At 42.4% G+C, this 19,822-nt stretch overlaps 1 protein-coding gene across 4 annotated transcripts in view; it reads left to right on the top strand.

The window, feature by feature from the left end:
* Window positions 1-19,822, top strand: part of PAPSS1 (3'-phosphoadenosine 5'-phosphosulfate synthase 1) — a 120,005-nt gene that overhangs the window by 17,443 nt on the left and 82,740 nt on the right. For 3 of the 4 annotated variants that reach the window (XM_055587914.1, XM_055587912.1, XM_055587913.1), the window contains exons 2-4: window positions 770-884; window positions 6,226-6,461; window positions 13,416-13,554. In XM_055587914.1, the coding sequence (XP_055443889.1) occupies window positions 773-884; window positions 6,226-6,461; window positions 13,416-13,554 (487 nt within the window). In that variant the 5' untranslated portion in view covers window positions 770-772. Of the gene's footprint in view, window positions 1-769; window positions 885-1,411; window positions 1,429-6,225; window positions 6,462-13,415; window positions 13,555-19,822 lie in introns of those variants that run through there. The other variant, XM_055587915.1, reaches the window with a different exon arrangement.

Here is a 19,822-nt window from a genome sequence, read left to right as displayed (position 1 = left end):
TCTCTGATTTAATAATTAAGTTTTATTGGTCTGTCTCCCAATGGAATGTTAGCTCAATGAGGGTAGGGAACCTGTTTTGTTCACTTGGTGTACAAGTATGGCCTCAGGAATCACTGGTTGAATGAATGAATAAATGAATGAATGAGTGAGAAGACAGGGCTCTGGAGTCCACCATTCAGAATTTATGGGAACTGGGGCAGGTTATTTAACTTTTCTCAGGTTTAACACCTTAATCTGGGAAACCATAGTAGCAGGACTTTCTGCATCTTTGGGGAGCCGTGCAGACTAAATCGGAGAAGGCAATGGCACCCCACTCCAGTACTCTTGCCTGGAAAATCCCATGGACGGAGGAGCCTGGTAGGCTGCAGACCATGTGGTCGCTAAGAGTTGGAAACGACTGAGTAACTTCACTTTCACTTTTCACTTTCATGCATTGGAGGAGGAAATGGCAACCTACTCCAGTGTTCTTGCTTGGAGAATCCGGGGATGGGGGAGCCTGGTGGGCTGTTGTCTATGGGGTCGCACCGAGTCGGACACGACTGAAGCAACTTAGCAGCAGCAGCAGACTGAATCAATTGGTGTATGTAAAGAACTGGACACCGTGCCAGGTACTCTAAAGAAAGAAAAAGCTGTTAGTATTCATCTTTTTTCCTTGCTTTTGTCATGTTACATATGGCAGTTACTGTATGTTTGCAAGGAATATATGTTTACCTTTTAAGGAACTCAAGTAGACCAAAATTCTTTCTTTTCCCCCCCCCCTTTTTTCCAGGGGATGCAGAGAGCAACTAATGTCACCTATCAAGCCCACCATGTCAGCAGAAACAAGAGAGGACAAGTGGTGGGGACCAGAGGCGGCTTTCGTGGTTGTACAGTTTGGCTAACAGGTATGGTCCAGAGAGTTAAACCAGTTTTTCAAAAGCAGTGTTTATCGTAGACAGCCTTGACCTGGGAATAAGCATATTTCAGTTTTTGAGTCCTGTTGTATCTGGAGCATCATAATATAGCTACTCAGCAATAACATATTTTCTTTTGCTAATTCCTCTTGTTCTTTATAAAATTGCTGTTAAATGGGAAAAATCAGAATGCATCTTAGAATTACTTTACATTCTGTTAACTTCTGCATGCAAATAAGAACTGGATTCTGCCTTCAAGATGCTAACAATGTAGACCATATGAGGAGAAAGAATGAGCAATGAAGAATTTCACATTTTCTCTCACTCTTCTTCTGCTTCGGCCTCTGATTGAGTCTTGTGTTGATTTTTCCAGAGTCTGTCTCGGAGAGGGTAAATTGATCCAGGTTTTGGAGGTAGTTTTAAAAATGATGGATCTTTTCACTTCTAGGAGTTTGATTTAAAATTTTGGTGCATCTTCCCAGTTTACCCCTGTTGGAGGACAGAGGGAATGAAGAGTGCTTACTGAATTGAGAAGGTATCTTGAGACTGAATAACAAGGCAGGCAGTTCCATTAATCAATGGATCAGTTTATTGTAGGGTAACCTACTCACTGGGTGGGATCTGGCAGTGATCTGGAAGCTTTCTCAGCTGCACCCTGCACTGCCGAGGGACCCCCTGGGACAATTGAATAGTTAACCTAGGGCATGGGAGTACGTGCTTGGACATAGGAAGTGCATTCTTAAGTCAATATTTATGAATGGATAACTAGTCTTCCGGGTACCAGGAGTATGTTAGCTAAGGTCTTCATCATTGTTGGGAATTAACAGAGCATAGAGGCATCCTGGACCTAATGATCTTTGAACAGTATTTATTAACTGCAAATTCTTGATGACAGAGAAGTGAAATTTAGTCCTGAGTAGGGTCAGTGGAAGGATAGGAGGAACTGTACTGGCCCAAGATGGCATCACTTATGCTAACAGCCACACAACCCACTAAAATTTAGACTTACTGACTTCACTTTCACTTTTCACTTTCATGCACTGGAGAAGGAAATGGCAACCCACTCCAATGTTCTTGCCTGGAGAATCCCAGGGACAGGGGAGCCTGGTGGGCTGCCGTCTATGGGGTCGCACAGAGTCGGACACGACTGAAGCGACTTAGCAGCAGCATTTTCCTAATGTGGACAAGGGTCCGTTTTCCAGTGTCTTGTCAACATAGATATTACTCATCCTTAAAATTTTTGCTGATTGCCAAAAAGCAGTATTCTCATTTTTTGTTTTTATAAATTAAAAGTTTCAGTTGTAGATAGGTGATATGTTTCTGTATGTGGCACTTTTGCATTCTTCCCATCTCCTCATTCTTAAGTTGAGATTGATGTTAAATTGTTATGTTTACATTGTCTAGACTTGTAATGGGCTTTCTAGGTGGTGCAGTGGTAAAGAATCTGGCTATCAGTGCAGGAGATTCAAGAGATGTGGGTTTGACCCTGGGTTGGGAAGGTCGCCTGGAGAAGGAAATGGCTACCCACTCCAGTATTCTTGTCTGGAGAATCCCATGGACTGAGGCGCCCAGAGGGCTACAGTCCATGGGGTCACAAAGAGTCAGACTCGACTGAGCATGCTTGTAACATATTCTGTTCCAAATCTTAAATATACATAATTGTTTGTATTTGAGTTCTGTAAGTAAATTGGTTCACCCTTACCACCTAATCATCAGTTCTTTTATTATGGCATGTCTGCTCATGAGCTCTTTCTTTGAGTCACGTTTCTATGGTCTATATTTTTGAAGTGATTTTTGTAAGATGGCTTTCTGTTAGATTCTAAATTGCCTGAGTTTTTATGTTTGAGAATGTCTTACCCATCTTTTATGACAGCTTGGTTGGGTAAAATATGTATTTGGGTCCTACTTTCTTTGTCTTAGAATTCTTAAAACATTACTCCATTTTCTTCTATTAAATGTTGTGACTAATCTGACTTTTTTCTGCTCCTTACGAGCTTTTTTTTTTTTTTTTGCATTCATGAAGAATTATTACTTTTCCTATACTTTCTTTCAGAAGTTTTGCTTTTCTCATTTAGGCTCTTTGTTGTTCATGTCTGACTGCGACCCCATGAACTGCAGCACACCAGGCTTCCCTGTCCTTCACTATCTCCTGGAGTTGGATCAAACTCATCTCCATTGAGTTGGTGATGCCATCCAACCATCTCATCTTCTGTTGCCCCCTTCTCCTCCTGCCCTCAATCTTTCCCAGCATCAGGGTCTTTTCCAGTGAGTCAGCTCTTCACATCAGGTGGCCACAGTATTGGAGCTTCAGCTTCAGCATCAGGCCTTCCAATGAATATTCAGTACTGGTTTCCTTTAGGATGGACTGGTTGGATCTCCTTGCAGTTCAGTGGACCCTCAGAGTTTTCTCCAGCACCACAGTTTGAAAGCATCAGTTCTTTGGGGCTCAGCCTTCTTTATGGTCCAGCTCTCACATCCGTACATGACTACTGGAAAAACCATAGCTTTGACTAGAGGACCTTTGCCAGCAAAGTTGTGTATCTGGTTTTTTAGGCTCTTTATCTTTCTGCAGTTGGTTTTTGTATGTAGTGTGAGGGAGGGATCCATTTTCTTTTTTTTCCATGTAGATAATCAGTTATCCTAAGAGAATATATAGATAAGGGTATCCTTTTTCTCTCTGATCTGCTGTGCCAGCTATCATAGATCAGGTTTCCACTTATGTGTGGGTTTGTTTCTGGGAACTCTCATCGATTCCACTGGTATACTTAACTTGTCTATTCCTCTCTTATTACCACACTGTTTTAATTACTGTATGTTTATAAAGTCCTGAAATTCAGTGGAGTAAGTCTTCTTACCTTCTTCATTGGGAATATCTTGACTTTTTTTTTTTTGGCTCTTTGTATTGTATGAGTTTTGTAATCCGTTTGACCAGTTCCCCCAAAATCTTGTTGGGATTTGGTTTGGGGTTATGTTGTATCTAAAGATCAATTTGGGGTGGATTGATCTTTAAAAAATTGAGTACTCCTTTTCTTGAACCTAGTATATTCCCTTTATTTTACCACTAATGATGTTTATAAATACTGTTTATCAGATTTTTTTTTTTTTGGTACTTACCTTCAGGTCTAGGATGTAATCAATTTCATAATTGTCTATTTGAAAAGAAAATGCATTCCCCTGATGTGGGCAGTATTCTATATACATTCACCAGACCAGGCTTGTTAATTGTGTGTTTTGGTTTTTTTTTCTGACAATATTGTTGGATACAGAATTCATGACTCCTTTCTTTTTCTTTCACTTCAGTAGCTTAACCAGACCTGTCCAGGTTTGTATGCCATTTTCTTGAAACACTGCCTTTTCTCAGATTTTGTTTCAGATCAGCTTTCTTTGTATTTTTCTGTTGATTTGTATATTATTTTACCAGGGCTCCTGTAACAAATGGCTGCAAACTGAGTGGCTTCAGACGACAGAAGCTTAGGAGGTGGCTGGAGGCCTGAAATCAGGGTGGCTTCTTCCTGTGGGCTCTGAGGGACAGTCTGCTCCGCGCTGCTCTCCTAGCGCCTGGTGCTTCTGGCAGTCCTTAGCGTTCCCTGGCTTGTAGGCGCACCACTCCAGTCTGCTTTCGCCTTCACGTGGCCTTGTTATAAAAACACCAGTCCCTGGATTTAGTGCCCATCCCAGTCCTGTGAGACCTCATTTTAAGTAATTGCATGCACAGAGACCCTGTTTGAAACAACAGTAAGCAAAGGACAGAAAAACCCAGTCTCCCCAGCCTCTGTGTTCACTCATTGTTGATACATAACAAGTTACCCCAAACCTAGTGGTGCGGAAGAGCCATTTTAATTCGCTCACCATTCTGTGGGTAAGGAGGTCAGGAGGGCTCTGCTGGGCAGTTGCCCTCTGGGTCTTGCTTGGTTGCAGTCATGCTGGCTTGGGCTCCAGTCATGTAAAACTGGTCTGGTGTCCGCAGGAGCTTCACGGTAGGCCCTGCTTGTCAGCCGGGATCTTAGCTGGCTGGGGTTCTCAACTAGAACACCTACTTCTCATTTTTCCAGCATGTGGTCTCAGAGTATTTTAACAGCTGTTGTGTAGTTGCTAAGTCGAGTCTGACTCTTTCTGACCCTGTGGCCTGTAGCCTGCCCGGCTCCTCTGTCCAGGGGATTCTCCAGGCAAGAATACTGGAGGGGGTTGCCATTTCTTTCTCCAGGGGATCTTCTTGACCGAGGGGTCGAACTGGAGCCTCCTGCATTGGCAGGTGGATTCTTTATAGCTGAGCCACCAGGGAAGCCCTGTTTAACAGCTGGCTTCTCTCAAATTAAATATCCAAAGAGAAGCTGAATAGCTTTTTCTGACCCGGTCTTGGAAGTCACACATCATCACTTTTACTGTATTCTTTTGGTTATAGGTGAGTCCTAAGTCCAGCCCAGATTCAAAGGCTGGGAAATACAATAGACTCTGACTGTGAATGGGACAGTGGCAATGTCCTGTTGTAAAAAAGCTTTTAGGCCAGTGTTGCAAAATATACTACCTGCTATGCTTGTTAATATACATTTTTAATGTAGAAAGCATCTAATGCTATATTGATCCTTTTAACATATCATCCTTTTTTTGCCTTCTATACTGACACGTCAAGAGTTTCAGTACATGAGGTTTCAGTATCTCTTGTCTCATAACTGTCTTAGTTGTGAATTCTGTAATAACATACTCCCTAAGATGGCACATATTAGTGCATAAACAGACTCTTTCCTTTTCCTTCACTTCTCATCATTTAGTGACTAAACATCATTAGTAGAGGAAGGTGAAATGAGAATATTCTTTTCTTTCTAGATTAACTATGTTATGGATTAGATTCTCAGTTACTTTTATCATGATAGCCTTTGGGAAGTGTTGATTCTGGGATCTAGAGGTCATTTTCTAATATTTATTTCACTGACTTAGGTCTTTTCTTTTTCTACCCTCACCAGAAGTAATTTGGGCATATAACTGTTTTAGAATTGGCATGCAGCTTTAGAATAGTGGTAACGAGAGGACTTGGTGAATGTCTGTATCAACCAAATATAATATTCAGATTGGTTAAGCCTTTGTAGCTCAGTGATTTCTGGGATGCCTTTGCATTTAGATAGGAATTACTAAAACATAAATGCTTATTATATTTAAATTATAGATGTTTTTCTAGCTAAGACATAGTAAAATCTTACAGAGAAATATTGGATAAGAATGTTACTAAGAGATTGCTTTGAATAATGAATATAATTAAGCTTGTGACTAAAATTATTTATTACTAAGTAATTATCCTCAATTTTCTATCTGAAATCTGTGGACTGTTCACTTTTAGGCTTATCTGGAGCAGGAAAGACCACAGTAAGCATGGCTTTGGAGGAATACTTGGTTTGCCACGGTATTCCATGCTACACTTTGGATGGTGACAACATTCGTCAAGGTCTCAATAAAAATCTTGGCTTTAGTCCTGAAGACAGGGAAGAGAACGTTCGACGCATCGCAGAAGTAGCTAAGCTGTTTGCTGATGCTGGCTTAGTATGCATCACAAGTTTTATATCACCTTATACTCAGGTATGTGGCTTTTGCACCATTGTGGTTCTAATTACATATATTGAGAATATGGTGTCAGAAAAAGCAAGTAATGTAAACATTGACATGTACTTTGAGGCTAAATCCAAATTAAAACAATTAACCTACAGCATTTCTATGCTGCAGCTTTCTAAGTAAATTCATTTTTGAAAAGCTTGCTGTGACCCACTCATCCCCTGGCCCCTACCAAGTATAACCAAAGTTGTTGACCAAGTCAATGGCCAAATTATTTCAAGTTTGACTTTTCAGTTCACAAAACCTGTAGTAAAGACTCAATATGCATTAAACACCAGGGAAAATGTTAGATTTCTTAGCATGTGTCCGGTTGGGACTTTTTTTGCTCACAATTCCTGAGGCTCATCTTTCATCACATTTTTTTCACAGAGACCATAGCAGCACTAATTCACATCTTTGTATTTCTTTGAGAAAAATCATGTTGTTTTTCCTCTTGAGAATTTCGTTTCCCTCTGCCTTAGAAGGCGTTCACCTCCTTTTTCCTCGCCTCACCTCAGCAACAGTTGGTCAATCTGAGTCTCAGGTTGGGTATCTCCTCCTCTCAGACTTTGCAGGGTGTCTGTCTTGGTTGCCCTTGGTATTGTACCTAACACATTAAAAAAAATTTAATTTTTGGCTGTGCTGGCTCTTCGTTGCTTTGTGCGGGCTTTCTCTAGTTGCGGTGGGCGGGGACTCCTCTTCGTTGTGGTATGCAGGTTTCTCGTGGTGGTGGCTTCTGTTTTGGAGCACGGGCTCTAGGTGGATGATGGGCTTCAGTGGTTGCAGCACGTGGGCTCAGTAGTCGTGGCGTACGGGTTTGAGGGTGCGTGGGTTTCACTAGTTCGGCTCGTGGGCCCTGGAGTGTGGTCTTAGTAGCTGTGGCGTATGGGCTTAGTTGCTTCATGCCACATGGATTCTTTACGGACCAGGGATCAAACCCGTGTCCCCTACTTTGGCAGATGGATTCTTATCCACAGTACCACCAGGGAGGTCACATTGTTTTATTATAAATACCAGTTTTTTGGTTGATGATGCTAAGAGCAGCAGCAGCGGTAATAATAACAGTGATGATGATGATAATAATGGCAGCCAGCATGTACTGGACACTTACTGTGTACTGATAACAGTTTTAAAGTGCTTTCACGTGAACTAGCTCACTTAGTTCTCATCACTCAATAAGGAGGGTGGAGGTGAGGAAACAGAGATGTAAATCACCCAGGCTCACACACTGCATGGAGGAGCAAGGATTTGCTCCCAGACAGCATCACTGGGATCCATGCTCTTGCCCACTGTGCTTTGCTGCCTCTAAAGTCCACTGGCTCCTTGATGCTGGGGTTCCGTCTGATTTGTCTTTATTATCTTGATGCTAAGCCCAGATCCGGGAACACAGTAAATATTTAGAACACAGTAGAGATTTGTTAAGTGATAGCATAGCCTCTTAGGGAGCCCAGATATGTAAAAACAGGCGAGATAGCTTAGTGGTTAAAGATAGCAGCTTAGAAGCCAGAAACAAGAGACTGAAATCTCGGCTCTCCCAGTTACTGTTAGGTCCTTGGCCAATTTACTTAACCTTCCAAGCTCAGGTAATGCCTACCTTATAGGATTGGTGTGTATATGTATGTGTGTGTGTGTATATGCTTGTGCATGTGTGCATGCGTGCGCTCAGTCACTCAGTTGTGTCTCTTTGTGGCCCCACCAGGCTCCTCTGCCCATGGAATTTTCCAGGCTAGAGTTGCTCTGAGGATTGGGTAATTCATGCATTCACTGCTCTCAGCACAGGGATGATGTGTAGTAAGTATTCAGTAAGTGTAATAAGTAATAGCACAATTCTATTATTGCAACATAAATCTGGACGGGTTACTTAGACTTTTAAAAAAATTTTAAGCTGTAAAGATTATAGCTTAAGCGTGAGATTGAGTGTTAATCACAGAGATTCACTTAATTGAAGTGTGTCAGGAGTTGTAAAAGGTTCTTTGAGGACTGCTGCTGCTGCTGCTAAGTTGCTTCACTCATGTCCGACTCTGTGTGACCCCATAGACGGCAGCCCACTAGGCTCCTCTGTCCTGGGATTCTCCAGGCAAGAACACTGGAGTGGGTTGCCATTTCCTTCTCCAATGCAGAAAAGTGAAAAGTGAAAGTGAAGTTGCTCAGTCGTGTCTGACTCTTAGTGACCCCATGGACTGCAGCCACCAGGCTCCTCCATCCATGGGATTTTCCAGGCAAGAGTACTGGAGTGGGGTGCCATTGCCTTCTCCCTTTGAGGACTAGCTGCTTTTCATTTTCCTGAAGCATTGGGATCAGTGTCAATACATCAGCTTAAAGTATCCTAGCTAATGAAATGTGTAAGAGAATGAGAGTTATTAGAGTTCCTCAATCCTTGGATAGAAACAGTTTTCACAGTGATATATAATAATGGTGATATTCTTGCACCTTCTGGAAATCTTTGCAGTTCTTGGAAAAAGAAAAAGCCAGTAATACCTTTGGAAAGCTAGCAGCTGAGACCTGGGTATCTAGAAGTATATGCTAATATGCTTCTTTTGGCCCTGTTGTTTCCATTAGCATGGAACAAAACTTTTGTTGATCTCATGCCTAAAAGCGCTGAGAGTGGAAATGAGGTTTAGATTATGCTTAGAGCATGTCAAAAATCCACGATAATATTTGTACCAAGTCATATAGGATATGTGTATTCTTCTGTGTTACTCCTGAACTTGGGCATCTTGTCTGTAAAAATAAACCTGATAATTCTTATCCTTAAGGAGTTGGTAAGTGATTTGGTGGGAGCATAGAGATGTGATCTTAAGGCAAGCGATTGGGTACGTATATGAAGACTGCTGTGGAAGATCCAGAGAGGTGGTGTTGCTTGAGGTGAGTCACGAAGGGTGACCCAGTGTACCAGTTAGACCAGAGGGAGAAAGCTATTTCAGACAGAGGAGATACTGCAGTAGTTACAAAAGCATGGACATGTGAGGGAATTGCACCTGGGGGCCTGTAGGTAGTTTGTTTTGGCTGCTCTGCAGGATAAACATGAGGAAAGATGCAGCTCAAGCCATTTGCAGCAGTCTCACGCCAAATTCCAGACTGCTCAGGACTTTGCCCCAGGGGTGGTGCAGAGCTGAGATTGTGCTGGGGATTGGTGTCTCTGGGTGTGTATTTTTATGAGGTCACCATAAAGCCTGGAATGAGAATGGTCTAGAGGTAGGAGAATAGTTAGGAGGCTTTTGGGGGTGAATTCAGGCACCGGCCGTGGGAATAGAAAAGATGGGGCATATTTGAGAGCTCTTGAGCATGTAGTGTCAGTGGGATGTCGTGCCTGGATTGATTGCTGAATTGGGGGTGAACATGAAGGAGGGTGCTTTCTGAAGAGAAGATGGTCTGATCGAGTTAGAAGATGTAGAGTAGGAAGGAAGGAGAAAACCGTGTCATTTTAGGTGGGTTAGATTTGAAGTGTCGGTGGCGTAGCTGGGTGAAGATGACCACTGGCTTATTTGGAAATGCATTCTGGAGTTCAGGAACATTGTATAGAGTTGAGATATAGTTTTGGAAGTCATTAACTCGATTAGTTGAAGCCTTGATGAAGCTGAAAAACAAAAGAGTATAGAAAATGAGAAGAGAGCGACAGATGGAAACTTGGGAACACCTTCATTTGGAAGGACAGTTGGAATAGTAGGATCACCACTGAGCTTCTGTGCCAGAAACTAACGTCATAAAGCTCGTGAAATTATTTCAGTACATTAGGATCTGTGACAGAGGTACATTGTGGGTACTTTCCCAGAAGGCACAGTGGTAAAGAATTGACCTGCCAGTACAGGAGACTCAAGAGACGTGGGTTTGATCCCTGGGTCTGGAAGATCCCCTGGAGTTGGAAATGGCAACCCACTCCAGTTTTCTTGCCCGGAAGATCCCATGAACAGAGGAGCCTGGTGAGCTGCGGTCCATGGGGTTGCGAAGAGTCGGACACGACTGAGTGACTGAGCACTGAGAACTCAGAGGAAGCGAGGCCCTCAGCCAGCCTGGACGTGTCGGGCAGGGTTCCTGAGGACTTAGCATGGTGCTTACTCTGAGTGAGCACACTGCTGTAGCCACAGGAGAGGGCTGAGCGTGTTTGCAGGGGGTATGGCAAAGGCATCAGATCCAAGCAGCCTGGTGGAAAGATTGGCATTAATTATCAATAGAACGTCAAATGCAAGACTTGAGAATGTTGGCCCAGGTGAAGGAGGCCTGTCCTGTCACTCTGAGAAGCTTGGCTTTTACCCTGATGGCGATTGAGGTGGGGTGGGAGGAGGGGGGGGTCTCTGAAGAGTTTAGTGATGTGGTTGAATTTGCATCATCTTGTCATCCTGGGTACAGTGTAGAGTGTGCCTTTGAGAAGATCAAAGCTGGAAGCCAGTAGACTGATTAAAAGGGTGTCACACTTGTTCAGGCAAGAGAAATAAGGTGGAACCAGAAGTTAGGCAAGGAGTGGATTAGTGTAATGTCTGGAGGTAAAATCTGAAGGACTTTGGGACAAAATGCACAAGATGGGACGGCAAAGGGAAGGAACCAGGAAAACTCTGGGGATTCCAGGTGAATAGTGTTCTTATCCCTTGATTTGGGCAGTATGGGTGGGAAGGAGAGCCTGGGAGGAAAGAGAATGCTTTCAGTTTTTGGACATGTTCAAGGTACATGGCAATGGCACCCTACTCCAGTACTCTTGCCTGGAAAATCCAATGGATGGAGGAGCCTGGTGGGCTGTAGTCTATGGGGTCGCTGAGAGTCGGACACGACTGAGCGACTTCACTTTGACTTTTCGCTTTCATGCATTGGAGAAGGAAATGGCAACCCACTCCAGTGTTCTTGCCTGGAGAATCCCAGGGACGGGGGAGCCTTGTGGGCTGCCGTCTATGGGGTCGCACAGAGTCAGACATGACTGAAGCGACTTAGCAGCAGCAGCAAAGGGGATGTCCAGGAGGGTGTATATAGGAGGAAGTTTCAAAAGGGTGTTTAATTTCAGAAATGGACAGAGTTCAGGCTGGAGAGTTGGTGTGCGTGTTGTAGTTTCCACTGTGAAAGCAGTTGAGAAGAGTGCTCCGGGACTGTGTGGGGTGAGCAGTGGGCTCCTGATCAGCTGTGGGCACTGCCAGTGCTGCAGCGAGGGGTGCAGTGGAAGGAGCCCTGGGCAGCCTGTGTGGCATCCACCAGGGAGCAGCCTTGTTGGGATATGGATGGTCAGTAGTGTGAAGTGTGGGCAGAATGGCCTGGCGAGTGCCCATGACGATGGGGATTTTTGTATCATTTGTTTGTTCACCTGTTTTTAATGGAAAATAGTGACTTTTACTTGTTCGTTGTCTGTGAAGAAAGAGAAGGTTGAAGATTCCAGATGAAGCAGGAATCGCGGACTGAGCAAGTTTCATTAGAGGGAAGGGATTTTTTTTTTTTTTTTTAACTTGTTATTTTGTATTGGGATATAGCCAGTTAACAATGTTGTGACAGTTTCAGGTGAACAGCAGAGGGACTCAGCCATGCATACACACGTATCCATTCTCCCCCCAACTCCCCTCCCATCCAGCCACCACACAGCATTGAGCAGAATTCTGTGTGATCCTTGTCTGCTCTCAGTTTTAATCATAGCAATGTGTACATGTCCATCCCCAACCCCCCAACTATCCAGAAGGAGATTTTTTTTAAACGTATAATTTTAAAAGTTACTTTCCATTTACAGTTACTACAAAATGTTGGCTCCATTCCCTGTGTGGTACAGTGCATCCCTGAACCTGTCTTGTACCGAGTAGTTTTGTCTCTCTCACTCCCCACCCCTGTGTTGCCCCTTCCCTCCTCTCCTCTTTGGTAATCACTGATTTTTTCTCTCTGTGAGTTTGCTTCTTCTTTGTTATATTCACTAGTTTGTTGTATTTTTAGATTCCATGTGTAAGTGATCCCATACAGTGTTAGTCTTTCTCTGTCAAACTTGTTTCATCAGCATGATGCCCTCCAGGCCCATCCATGCTGTGACAGATGGCAAAAGCTCATTCTTTTATATGGCTGAGTGGTATTCCATTGTGGGCTAGGGCATTTTGAATCTGTGAAAGGAGGAGTGCGGGAGGGGATGTAGGTATATTTATACGGCAGAGGGGAGATGGAGAGCATTCGTGTCTGGGGATTTTCTTTTTAAAGTCAGAGGTGTAGCCGTTGGTAAGAGTGGACGTAGGCTTGAGTGGAGGGACCATAAGAATGATGGTAAATGATGGCAAAAATGGTGGTACTGCCTTGGATGGATAGAGTGAGTGTGGAGCCTGACTTTGAGAACAGGCAGGGGAGTGAAGCCTGAAGGGAGAACTTGGTTTTAGTGAAGACCAGAAAGAAGTAGTTCACTGAAAAGGGCGGAGTATTCCAGAAGACAGAGTGGAGAGGTTTTAGACTGGGCGATGAAGTAATTACCAGAGTTGGGGGTTAGGAGCCATGCAGAAAAATAAAGTTTGGGGTGTGTTAGAGATGTGCAGTGGCTGCAGGGGTTTGTATTTGGCAAGACAATAAACTAGCCTCAGGGTTCTGAATGGATTTCTGGTATGTTACTTTCAGGCCAGCACAGGCTGAGGTTGAGTGAGTTGTTAAAAGAGCGGCCTGATGGCATTTGCATTGGAGCTGAGCTTTGGCTCACCTTCCTCATAAAGTTTAGGTGAAAGTTTTTGTGGGGCATTTATTGTTCTCCCTCCTGGAACTTCCCAATATATCCGATTTTCAGAATAGCAACCCTTTTAAAATTCTTAGTGCAGAATGGACTTCTTAACCTAATTTCTTGGGTTTTTATTTTCAGTTTATATTTTTAAAATATAAATTAAACTTTGACTAATACATTTTGCACTAACTCAACCGAAAAGCTCTTTGACTTGTCCTTGTTATTACTATCGTACCCTTGGTTCCTGTGATTATTTTTTGTTACGTTTCTGCGCGCGTCTTTTTCCTAAGGATCGCAACAATGCAAGGCGGATTCACGAGGGTGCGAGTTTGCCTTTCTTCGAAGTGTTTGTTGATGCTCCCCTGCATGTTTGTGAACAGAGGGATGTCAAGGGACTCTACAAAAAAGCACGGGCTGGAGAAATTAAAGGTAAGTAATACGTTTTTTCCCCAGTTTGTCTTTCCTTAAATATTTCATCTTACCATATCTGAGACGGATAATCTTTTCTAAAAGATGAAAGTATTCGAACAACTTGAAGCTCCTTGAGAAGAGTGAGTGGGTCTTACTACACAGTTGGATCTCTCAGGCCTAACCAGTAGTAGTACTGTGTACACTCCGTATCCTCCATCAGGTTAAAATCCTACTCACAAGACAGGTTTTAGAGGACTTGGATTTTGGGGGCTGGTGGAAACATATTGGTGTAATTTGGTGCCTAAGCACTTCTGTGGTCTTTGTTCTAGTGAAAATGTAAGAAATTCCATAGTGAATGGGGAAAATGCCTAAATTATAAGCATCTTGAGAGCAAGGAAAATGTCTCATTCTTATGTATAACATGTTGCTTGGAATGATGTGAAATTCATTCTATGTGTGATTGTTGCATTAGATTGAATTAACATGTCAAAGTGCATGCAGCTTATATTTTCAGTTTTATAGTTTGTTCCCAGAGTTTCAACTCTGATGAAAATTTGGCATAGAGACATTTAGAACTTGTTCCTCTGTGGCCTTTGATACCAGTCATTCTATTTATCTTTTAGACATCCTTTGACATTAGTCCTGGTCTGTTATTATTATTAACAGTAAGAGAGAGCAGGCCAACATGAAAAAAGCATCAAAGATAGATATTTAGTTTACACTGTTTGGGATCAATTCATGCTGGTAACTTTTATTTGCCTTCCCAGCAGGGAATATGTGATAGCCTGGGACTATCAGAAGCTCCCAGGAGTTCCATGAAGTATAGATTTTGGCACCAGCTTCTGACCCTGAAAAGGAAAAGGTGGAACAGGAAGGAAAATGCTTGTTAAGCTGGGCTCTTTTGTCTGGGCCTGGGAATGCATTAGCAGTTGGGGCGAGTTCCACTGAATCTGGTGGTGAATTTGGTTCCTTGGGCAGGCTCGTGTCCAGTCTTGTCACCTTGGAAGCTCAGTTTGACCCATGAAGCCTGTACTTTCTTGACTCAGGGAGAACAGTCCTGAATATGATAACAACAGGAAGGGAACCAGTTTATCCACTTAGTTTCTAGGTCACCCTCTGGCTTACCTGGTAGCTCAGCTGGTAAAGAATCCATCTACAATGCAGGAAACCCCAATTCAATTCCTGGGTCAGGAAGATCCCTTGGAGAAGGGATAGGCTACCCACTCCAGTATTCATGGGCTTCCCTGGTGGCTCAGACAGTAAAGAATCTGCCTGCAATGTGGGATACCTGGGTTTGATCCCTGGGTTGGGAAGACCCCTGGAGGAGGGCATGGCAACCCACTCCAGTATTCTTGCCTGGAGAATTCCATTGACACAGGAGCCTGGTGGGCTACAGCCCATGGAGTTGCAGAGTCAGACACGACTGAGTGAATGAGCACACAGCTCTCTTTGTTGATTATCAGTGTTCACTTCTGTTTGTTCGTCATGGAGATTTGCAAAGAGAAGCTGAAGGATGTGTCCAGGATCCTGATGTCTGAATCTTTTACTTATTTTAATTGTAGTTGGTTTTGTTGTTTTTGCGAGAATGGATTGGTGAGGGAGGTAGGTTTGTCTGCCCACCTGGAGTAAGCACCCTCTTTACCATTTGTTGTGTTATTAGAATTTAGCACAAAGCATGGCCTAAAAGTAGGAAGTCAAGAGATAACCTGGAGCAGCAGCAGGCTTGGCCTTGGAGTACAAAATGAAGCAGGGCAAAGGCTAACAGAGTTTTGCTAAGAGAACGCACTAGTCATAGCAAACACCCTCTTCAGCAACACAAGAGATGACTGTACACATTAATACCACCAGATGGTCAATATGAAAATCAGATTGATTATATTGATTATATTCTTTGTAGTTGAAGATGGAAAAGCTCTATTCAGACAGTAAAAAGAAGACAGGGAGCTGACTGTGGCTCAGATCATGAACTTCTTATTGCAAAATTCAGACTTAAATTGAAGAAAGTAGGGAAAACCGCTGGACCATTCAGTGAAAGTGACAAATAGATTCAAGGGATTAGATCTGATAGAATTCCTGAAGAACTATGGACGGAGGTTCATGACATTATACAGGAGGCGGTGATCAAAACCATCCTGAAGAAAAAGAAATGCAGAAAGGCCAAATGGTTGTCTGAGGAGGCCTTACAAATAGCTGAGAAAAGAAGAGAAATGAAAGGCAGAGGAGGAAAGGAAAGATATACCCATCTGAATGTAAAGTTCCAGAGAATAGCAAGGAAAGATAAGAAAGCCTTTATAAGTGATCAGTGCAAAGAAATAGAGGAAAGCAATAGAATGGGAAAGACTAGAGATCTCTTCAAGAAAATTAGAGATACCAAGGGAACATTTCATGGAAAAGTGGGCTCAATAAAGGACAGAAATGGTAGGGACCTAACAGAAGCAGAAGATATTAAGAAGAGGTGGCAAGAATATACAGAAGAACTATACAAAAAAGATCATAATGACCTGGATAACCACAATGATGTGATCACTCACCTAGAGCCAGACATCCTGGCGTGTGTAGTCAAGTGAGCCTTAGGAAGCATCACTATGAACAAAGCTAGTGGAGGTGATGGAATTCTAGCTGAGCTATATCAGATCCTAAAAGATGATGCTGTAAAAGTGCTGCACTCAATATGCAAGCAAATATGGAAAACTCAGCAGTGGCCACAGGACTGGAAAACGTCGGTTTTCATTCCCGTCCTAAAAGCTCAAACTACCACACGATTGTCCTCATTTCATGTGCTGGCAAAGTAATGCTCAAAATCCTCCAAGCGAAGGTGGGAGGGGGTTCAGGATGGGGAACACATGTACACCCATGGCTGATTCATGTCAACGTATGGCAAAAACTACTATAATATTGTAAAGTAATTAGCCTCCAATTAAAATAAATTAATTAATTTAAAAAAATCCTTCAAGCGAGGCTTCAATAGTATGTGAACTGGGAACTTCCAGATGTACAAACTGGATTTAGAAAAGGCAGAGGAACCAGAGATCAAATTGCCAACATCCGTTGGATCATTAAAAAAAAGCTAGAGAATTCCAGAAAAAATATCTACTTCTGCTTCATTGACTACGCTAAAGCTTTTGACTGTGTGGATCACAACAACCTGTGGAAAATTCTCCAAGAGATGGGAATACCAGACCACCTTACCTGCCTCCTGAGAAATCTGCATGCAGGTCAAGAAGCAACAAGTAGAACTGGACATGAAACAATGGACTGGTTCCAAATTGGGAAAGGAGTACGTCAAATGGTATATTGTCACCCTGCTTATTTAACTTATGTACAGAATACATAATGCAAAATGCTAGGCTGGATGAAACACAAGCTGGAATCAAGATTGCAGGGAGAAATATAAATAATCTCAGATATGCAGATGACACCATTCTTATGGAAGAAGGCAAAGAGGAATTAAAGAGCCTCTTGATGAAGGTGAAAGAGGAGAGTGAAAAAGCTGGCTTAAAACTCAACATTCAGAAAACAAAGATCATAGCATCCGGTCCCATTACTTCATGGCAAATAGATGGGGAAACAATGGAAACAGTGACAGACTTAATTTTCTTGGGCTCCAGAATCACTGCAGACAGTGACTGCAGCCATGAAATTAAAAGACACTTGCTCCTTGGAATAAAAGCAATGACAAACCTAGACAGCATATTAAAATGCAGAGATGTTACTTTGCCATCAAAAGTCTATATAGTCAAAGCTATGGTTTTTCTACTAGTCATGTATGGATATGAGAGCTGGACAGTAAAAAAGGCTGAGTGCCAAAGAATTGATTCCTTTGGACTCTGGGGCTGGTGAATACTCTTGAGAGTCTCTTGGACAGCAAGGAGGTCAAACCAGTCAATCCTAAAGGAAATGAACCCTGAATATACATTGGAAGGACTGATGCTGAAGCGCCAATCCTTTGGCTGCCTAATGTGAAAAGCCTACTGATTGGAAAAGGTCCTGCTGCTGGGAAAGATTGAAGGTAGGAGAAAGGGACAACAGGGGATGAGATGGTTTGATGGCATCACCAACTCAATGGACATGAGTTTGAGCAAATACTGGGAGATGGTGAATGACAGGGAAGCCTGATGTGCTGTAGTCCACGGGGTCACAAGTCGGACATGACTGAGCGACTGAAGACCAATAAATGGCCCAAAGCATAATACTTAGTACATACACAGTAAACGCTTGTGGGATGGTATGGAAGGTGGAGTAGAAATCATGTGTTCAGCACATTGATCTCCGCTGTCTATTTGCAAAGTTTGTGTTTGGTGCTAGGGATATAAAGTTGAATAAGACCAAAGCCAAAAGAGCTTAAGTCACTTGCAGTTTGTATTCTGTATCTAGGAGTATGTTTGTATTAGTTCAGTTTTCTACGTGTTGCTTGTTTGCCAAGTATTTCTTCATTCCTCTGACTAGGCATTGATAAAACGTTCCTTAGGTTAATGTATACCCGTATGCATGAGTGTACCCACATTTATTTATTTTAGGTTAGCCATAATATTAGAGTTCCTGACCGGGTAGTTTTTAGAAATCATTTGCTTGTTGTTAGAATGGTGCTTAGAGAGTTTCTTAGCAATGACCCTTGATGGTAAAAATTCAAGGACAGGTGGTATTACATCCATTCAGTGGACCTCAGGCTTTTATATGGCATTACTAAACTGTAAGTGTATGCCTAAGTCAGATACTTTAATACCTAGATTATTTTCATGATTAGTTCTTAAGTAGTTATAGTCTACTTATATAAATGTTTTCCTCACAATGTACATTTATTATAATCACTTATGGGATAAATTAAGTAGGAGGAAACTTCCTGGACTTTTAAAATGTTAAACCAAACCTCCCAACACAGTGATCTTCAAACTTTGCTGCACACAAGGATCACCTAGAAAAAATCTAGTGCCAAGGCTGAACCCCAGACCAATGAAATCAGAATCTCTTGAGGGTAGGACCTGGTGATTCCAAGTTGTAGCTACATTTGAGAATTAGAACTTATGAAGTAGAGTTTTAAATAACCAGATTTGTTTGTTCCCTACCTATGTTACTATGACTTACCAGTGATACTGTTGGAAGTATCAGTAATGCAAAAATTTCTTCTTGGGCTTGGGACTTTATGTGATACTTAGGAATATGAGATAGAAAAAGAATGAAATAGGTGGGTTGTAGACTTACAGTGTTCATCTCAAAGCTTCTTTGATACCTATGCCTCTTTTTAAGAAAAACTTTGAATTTTATATTGGAATATAGTCAGTGAACAAGGTTGTGATAGTGTCAGGTGGACAGCAAAGGGACTCAGCCACACATAATACATGTATCCATTCTTCCCCAAACTCCCCTCCCATCAAGGCTGCTGCATACCTTCGAGCAGAGTTCCCTGTGCTATACAGTAGGTCCTTTTGGTTTTGCATTTTAAATATAACAGAGTGTACATGTCCATCCCAAAGTCCCCAACTGCCCCTTCCCCTTATCCTTCTCCTCCTGCAATCATTAACTTTGTTCTCTAAGCCTGTGAGTCTCTTTCTGTTTTGTAAGTCGGTTCATTTGATGCCTATGCCTCTTAATAGTAATGATTTTAAATTTGTATTTACCATTCTAACCCAGGAATTGGTGTTCCAAGGCAAACAAGGCCCTGAATGACTTAGGTATGGAATAATGTGAAAGACAGGAATAGCGTACTTTTAGCTCAGTCAGCCCATTCTGTGGTAGCAACATGTATTCTTTCTCTTCTAGCAGTTACACAGTAGCACATATATGATAGGGAAAATCTAAATAGTGGTTAATACCTAAATTGATTGCATTTGATTGTGGAACGTATTTGATGATTTAACAGGATTCCTCACCTACGTTTTGCTTGAGCCAATAGTAGTTAATCGATCCTGATTAACTTAATGTGATCTTGAACACTGACTGATGGCAGAAGAAGCCTGCAGAGCTTTAATTTGGCTGCAGATCATCCTGGTGAATATAATGGACAGATTGACTTGGCATCAGTTTTTGCACTGAGAAGAAAAAAAACCTCGATGAGGTTGGTTGTATGCCCAGAGCTTAGGCACTGTATTCTGTGTCCCTGTGGAAAAGTTGGATGCTCTGGGTCACTTGGTATTCCTTCCTGTTTCTTCATACAAGGCACTTACTTAACAGAGGGAAGGAAAGGTGATACAAGTATTGTCTGCCCTCATTATTTGAAGACTCCAGATCTGCACATGTGCCTACTCACTCAAGCGTATTTGTAACCCCCACGTCAGTGTAGCCACAGTGC

Source organism: Bubalus kerabau, chromosome 7 (genome assembly GCF_029407905.1).
Source record: "Bubalus kerabau isolate K-KA32 ecotype Philippines breed swamp buffalo chromosome 7, PCC_UOA_SB_1v2, whole genome shotgun sequence".
NCBI lineage: Eukaryota > Metazoa > Chordata > Mammalia > Artiodactyla > Bovidae > Bubalus > Bubalus kerabau.
The sequence above is the reverse complement of the archived record's forward strand: the minus strand, read 5'-3'. Positions and strand labels throughout refer to the sequence as shown.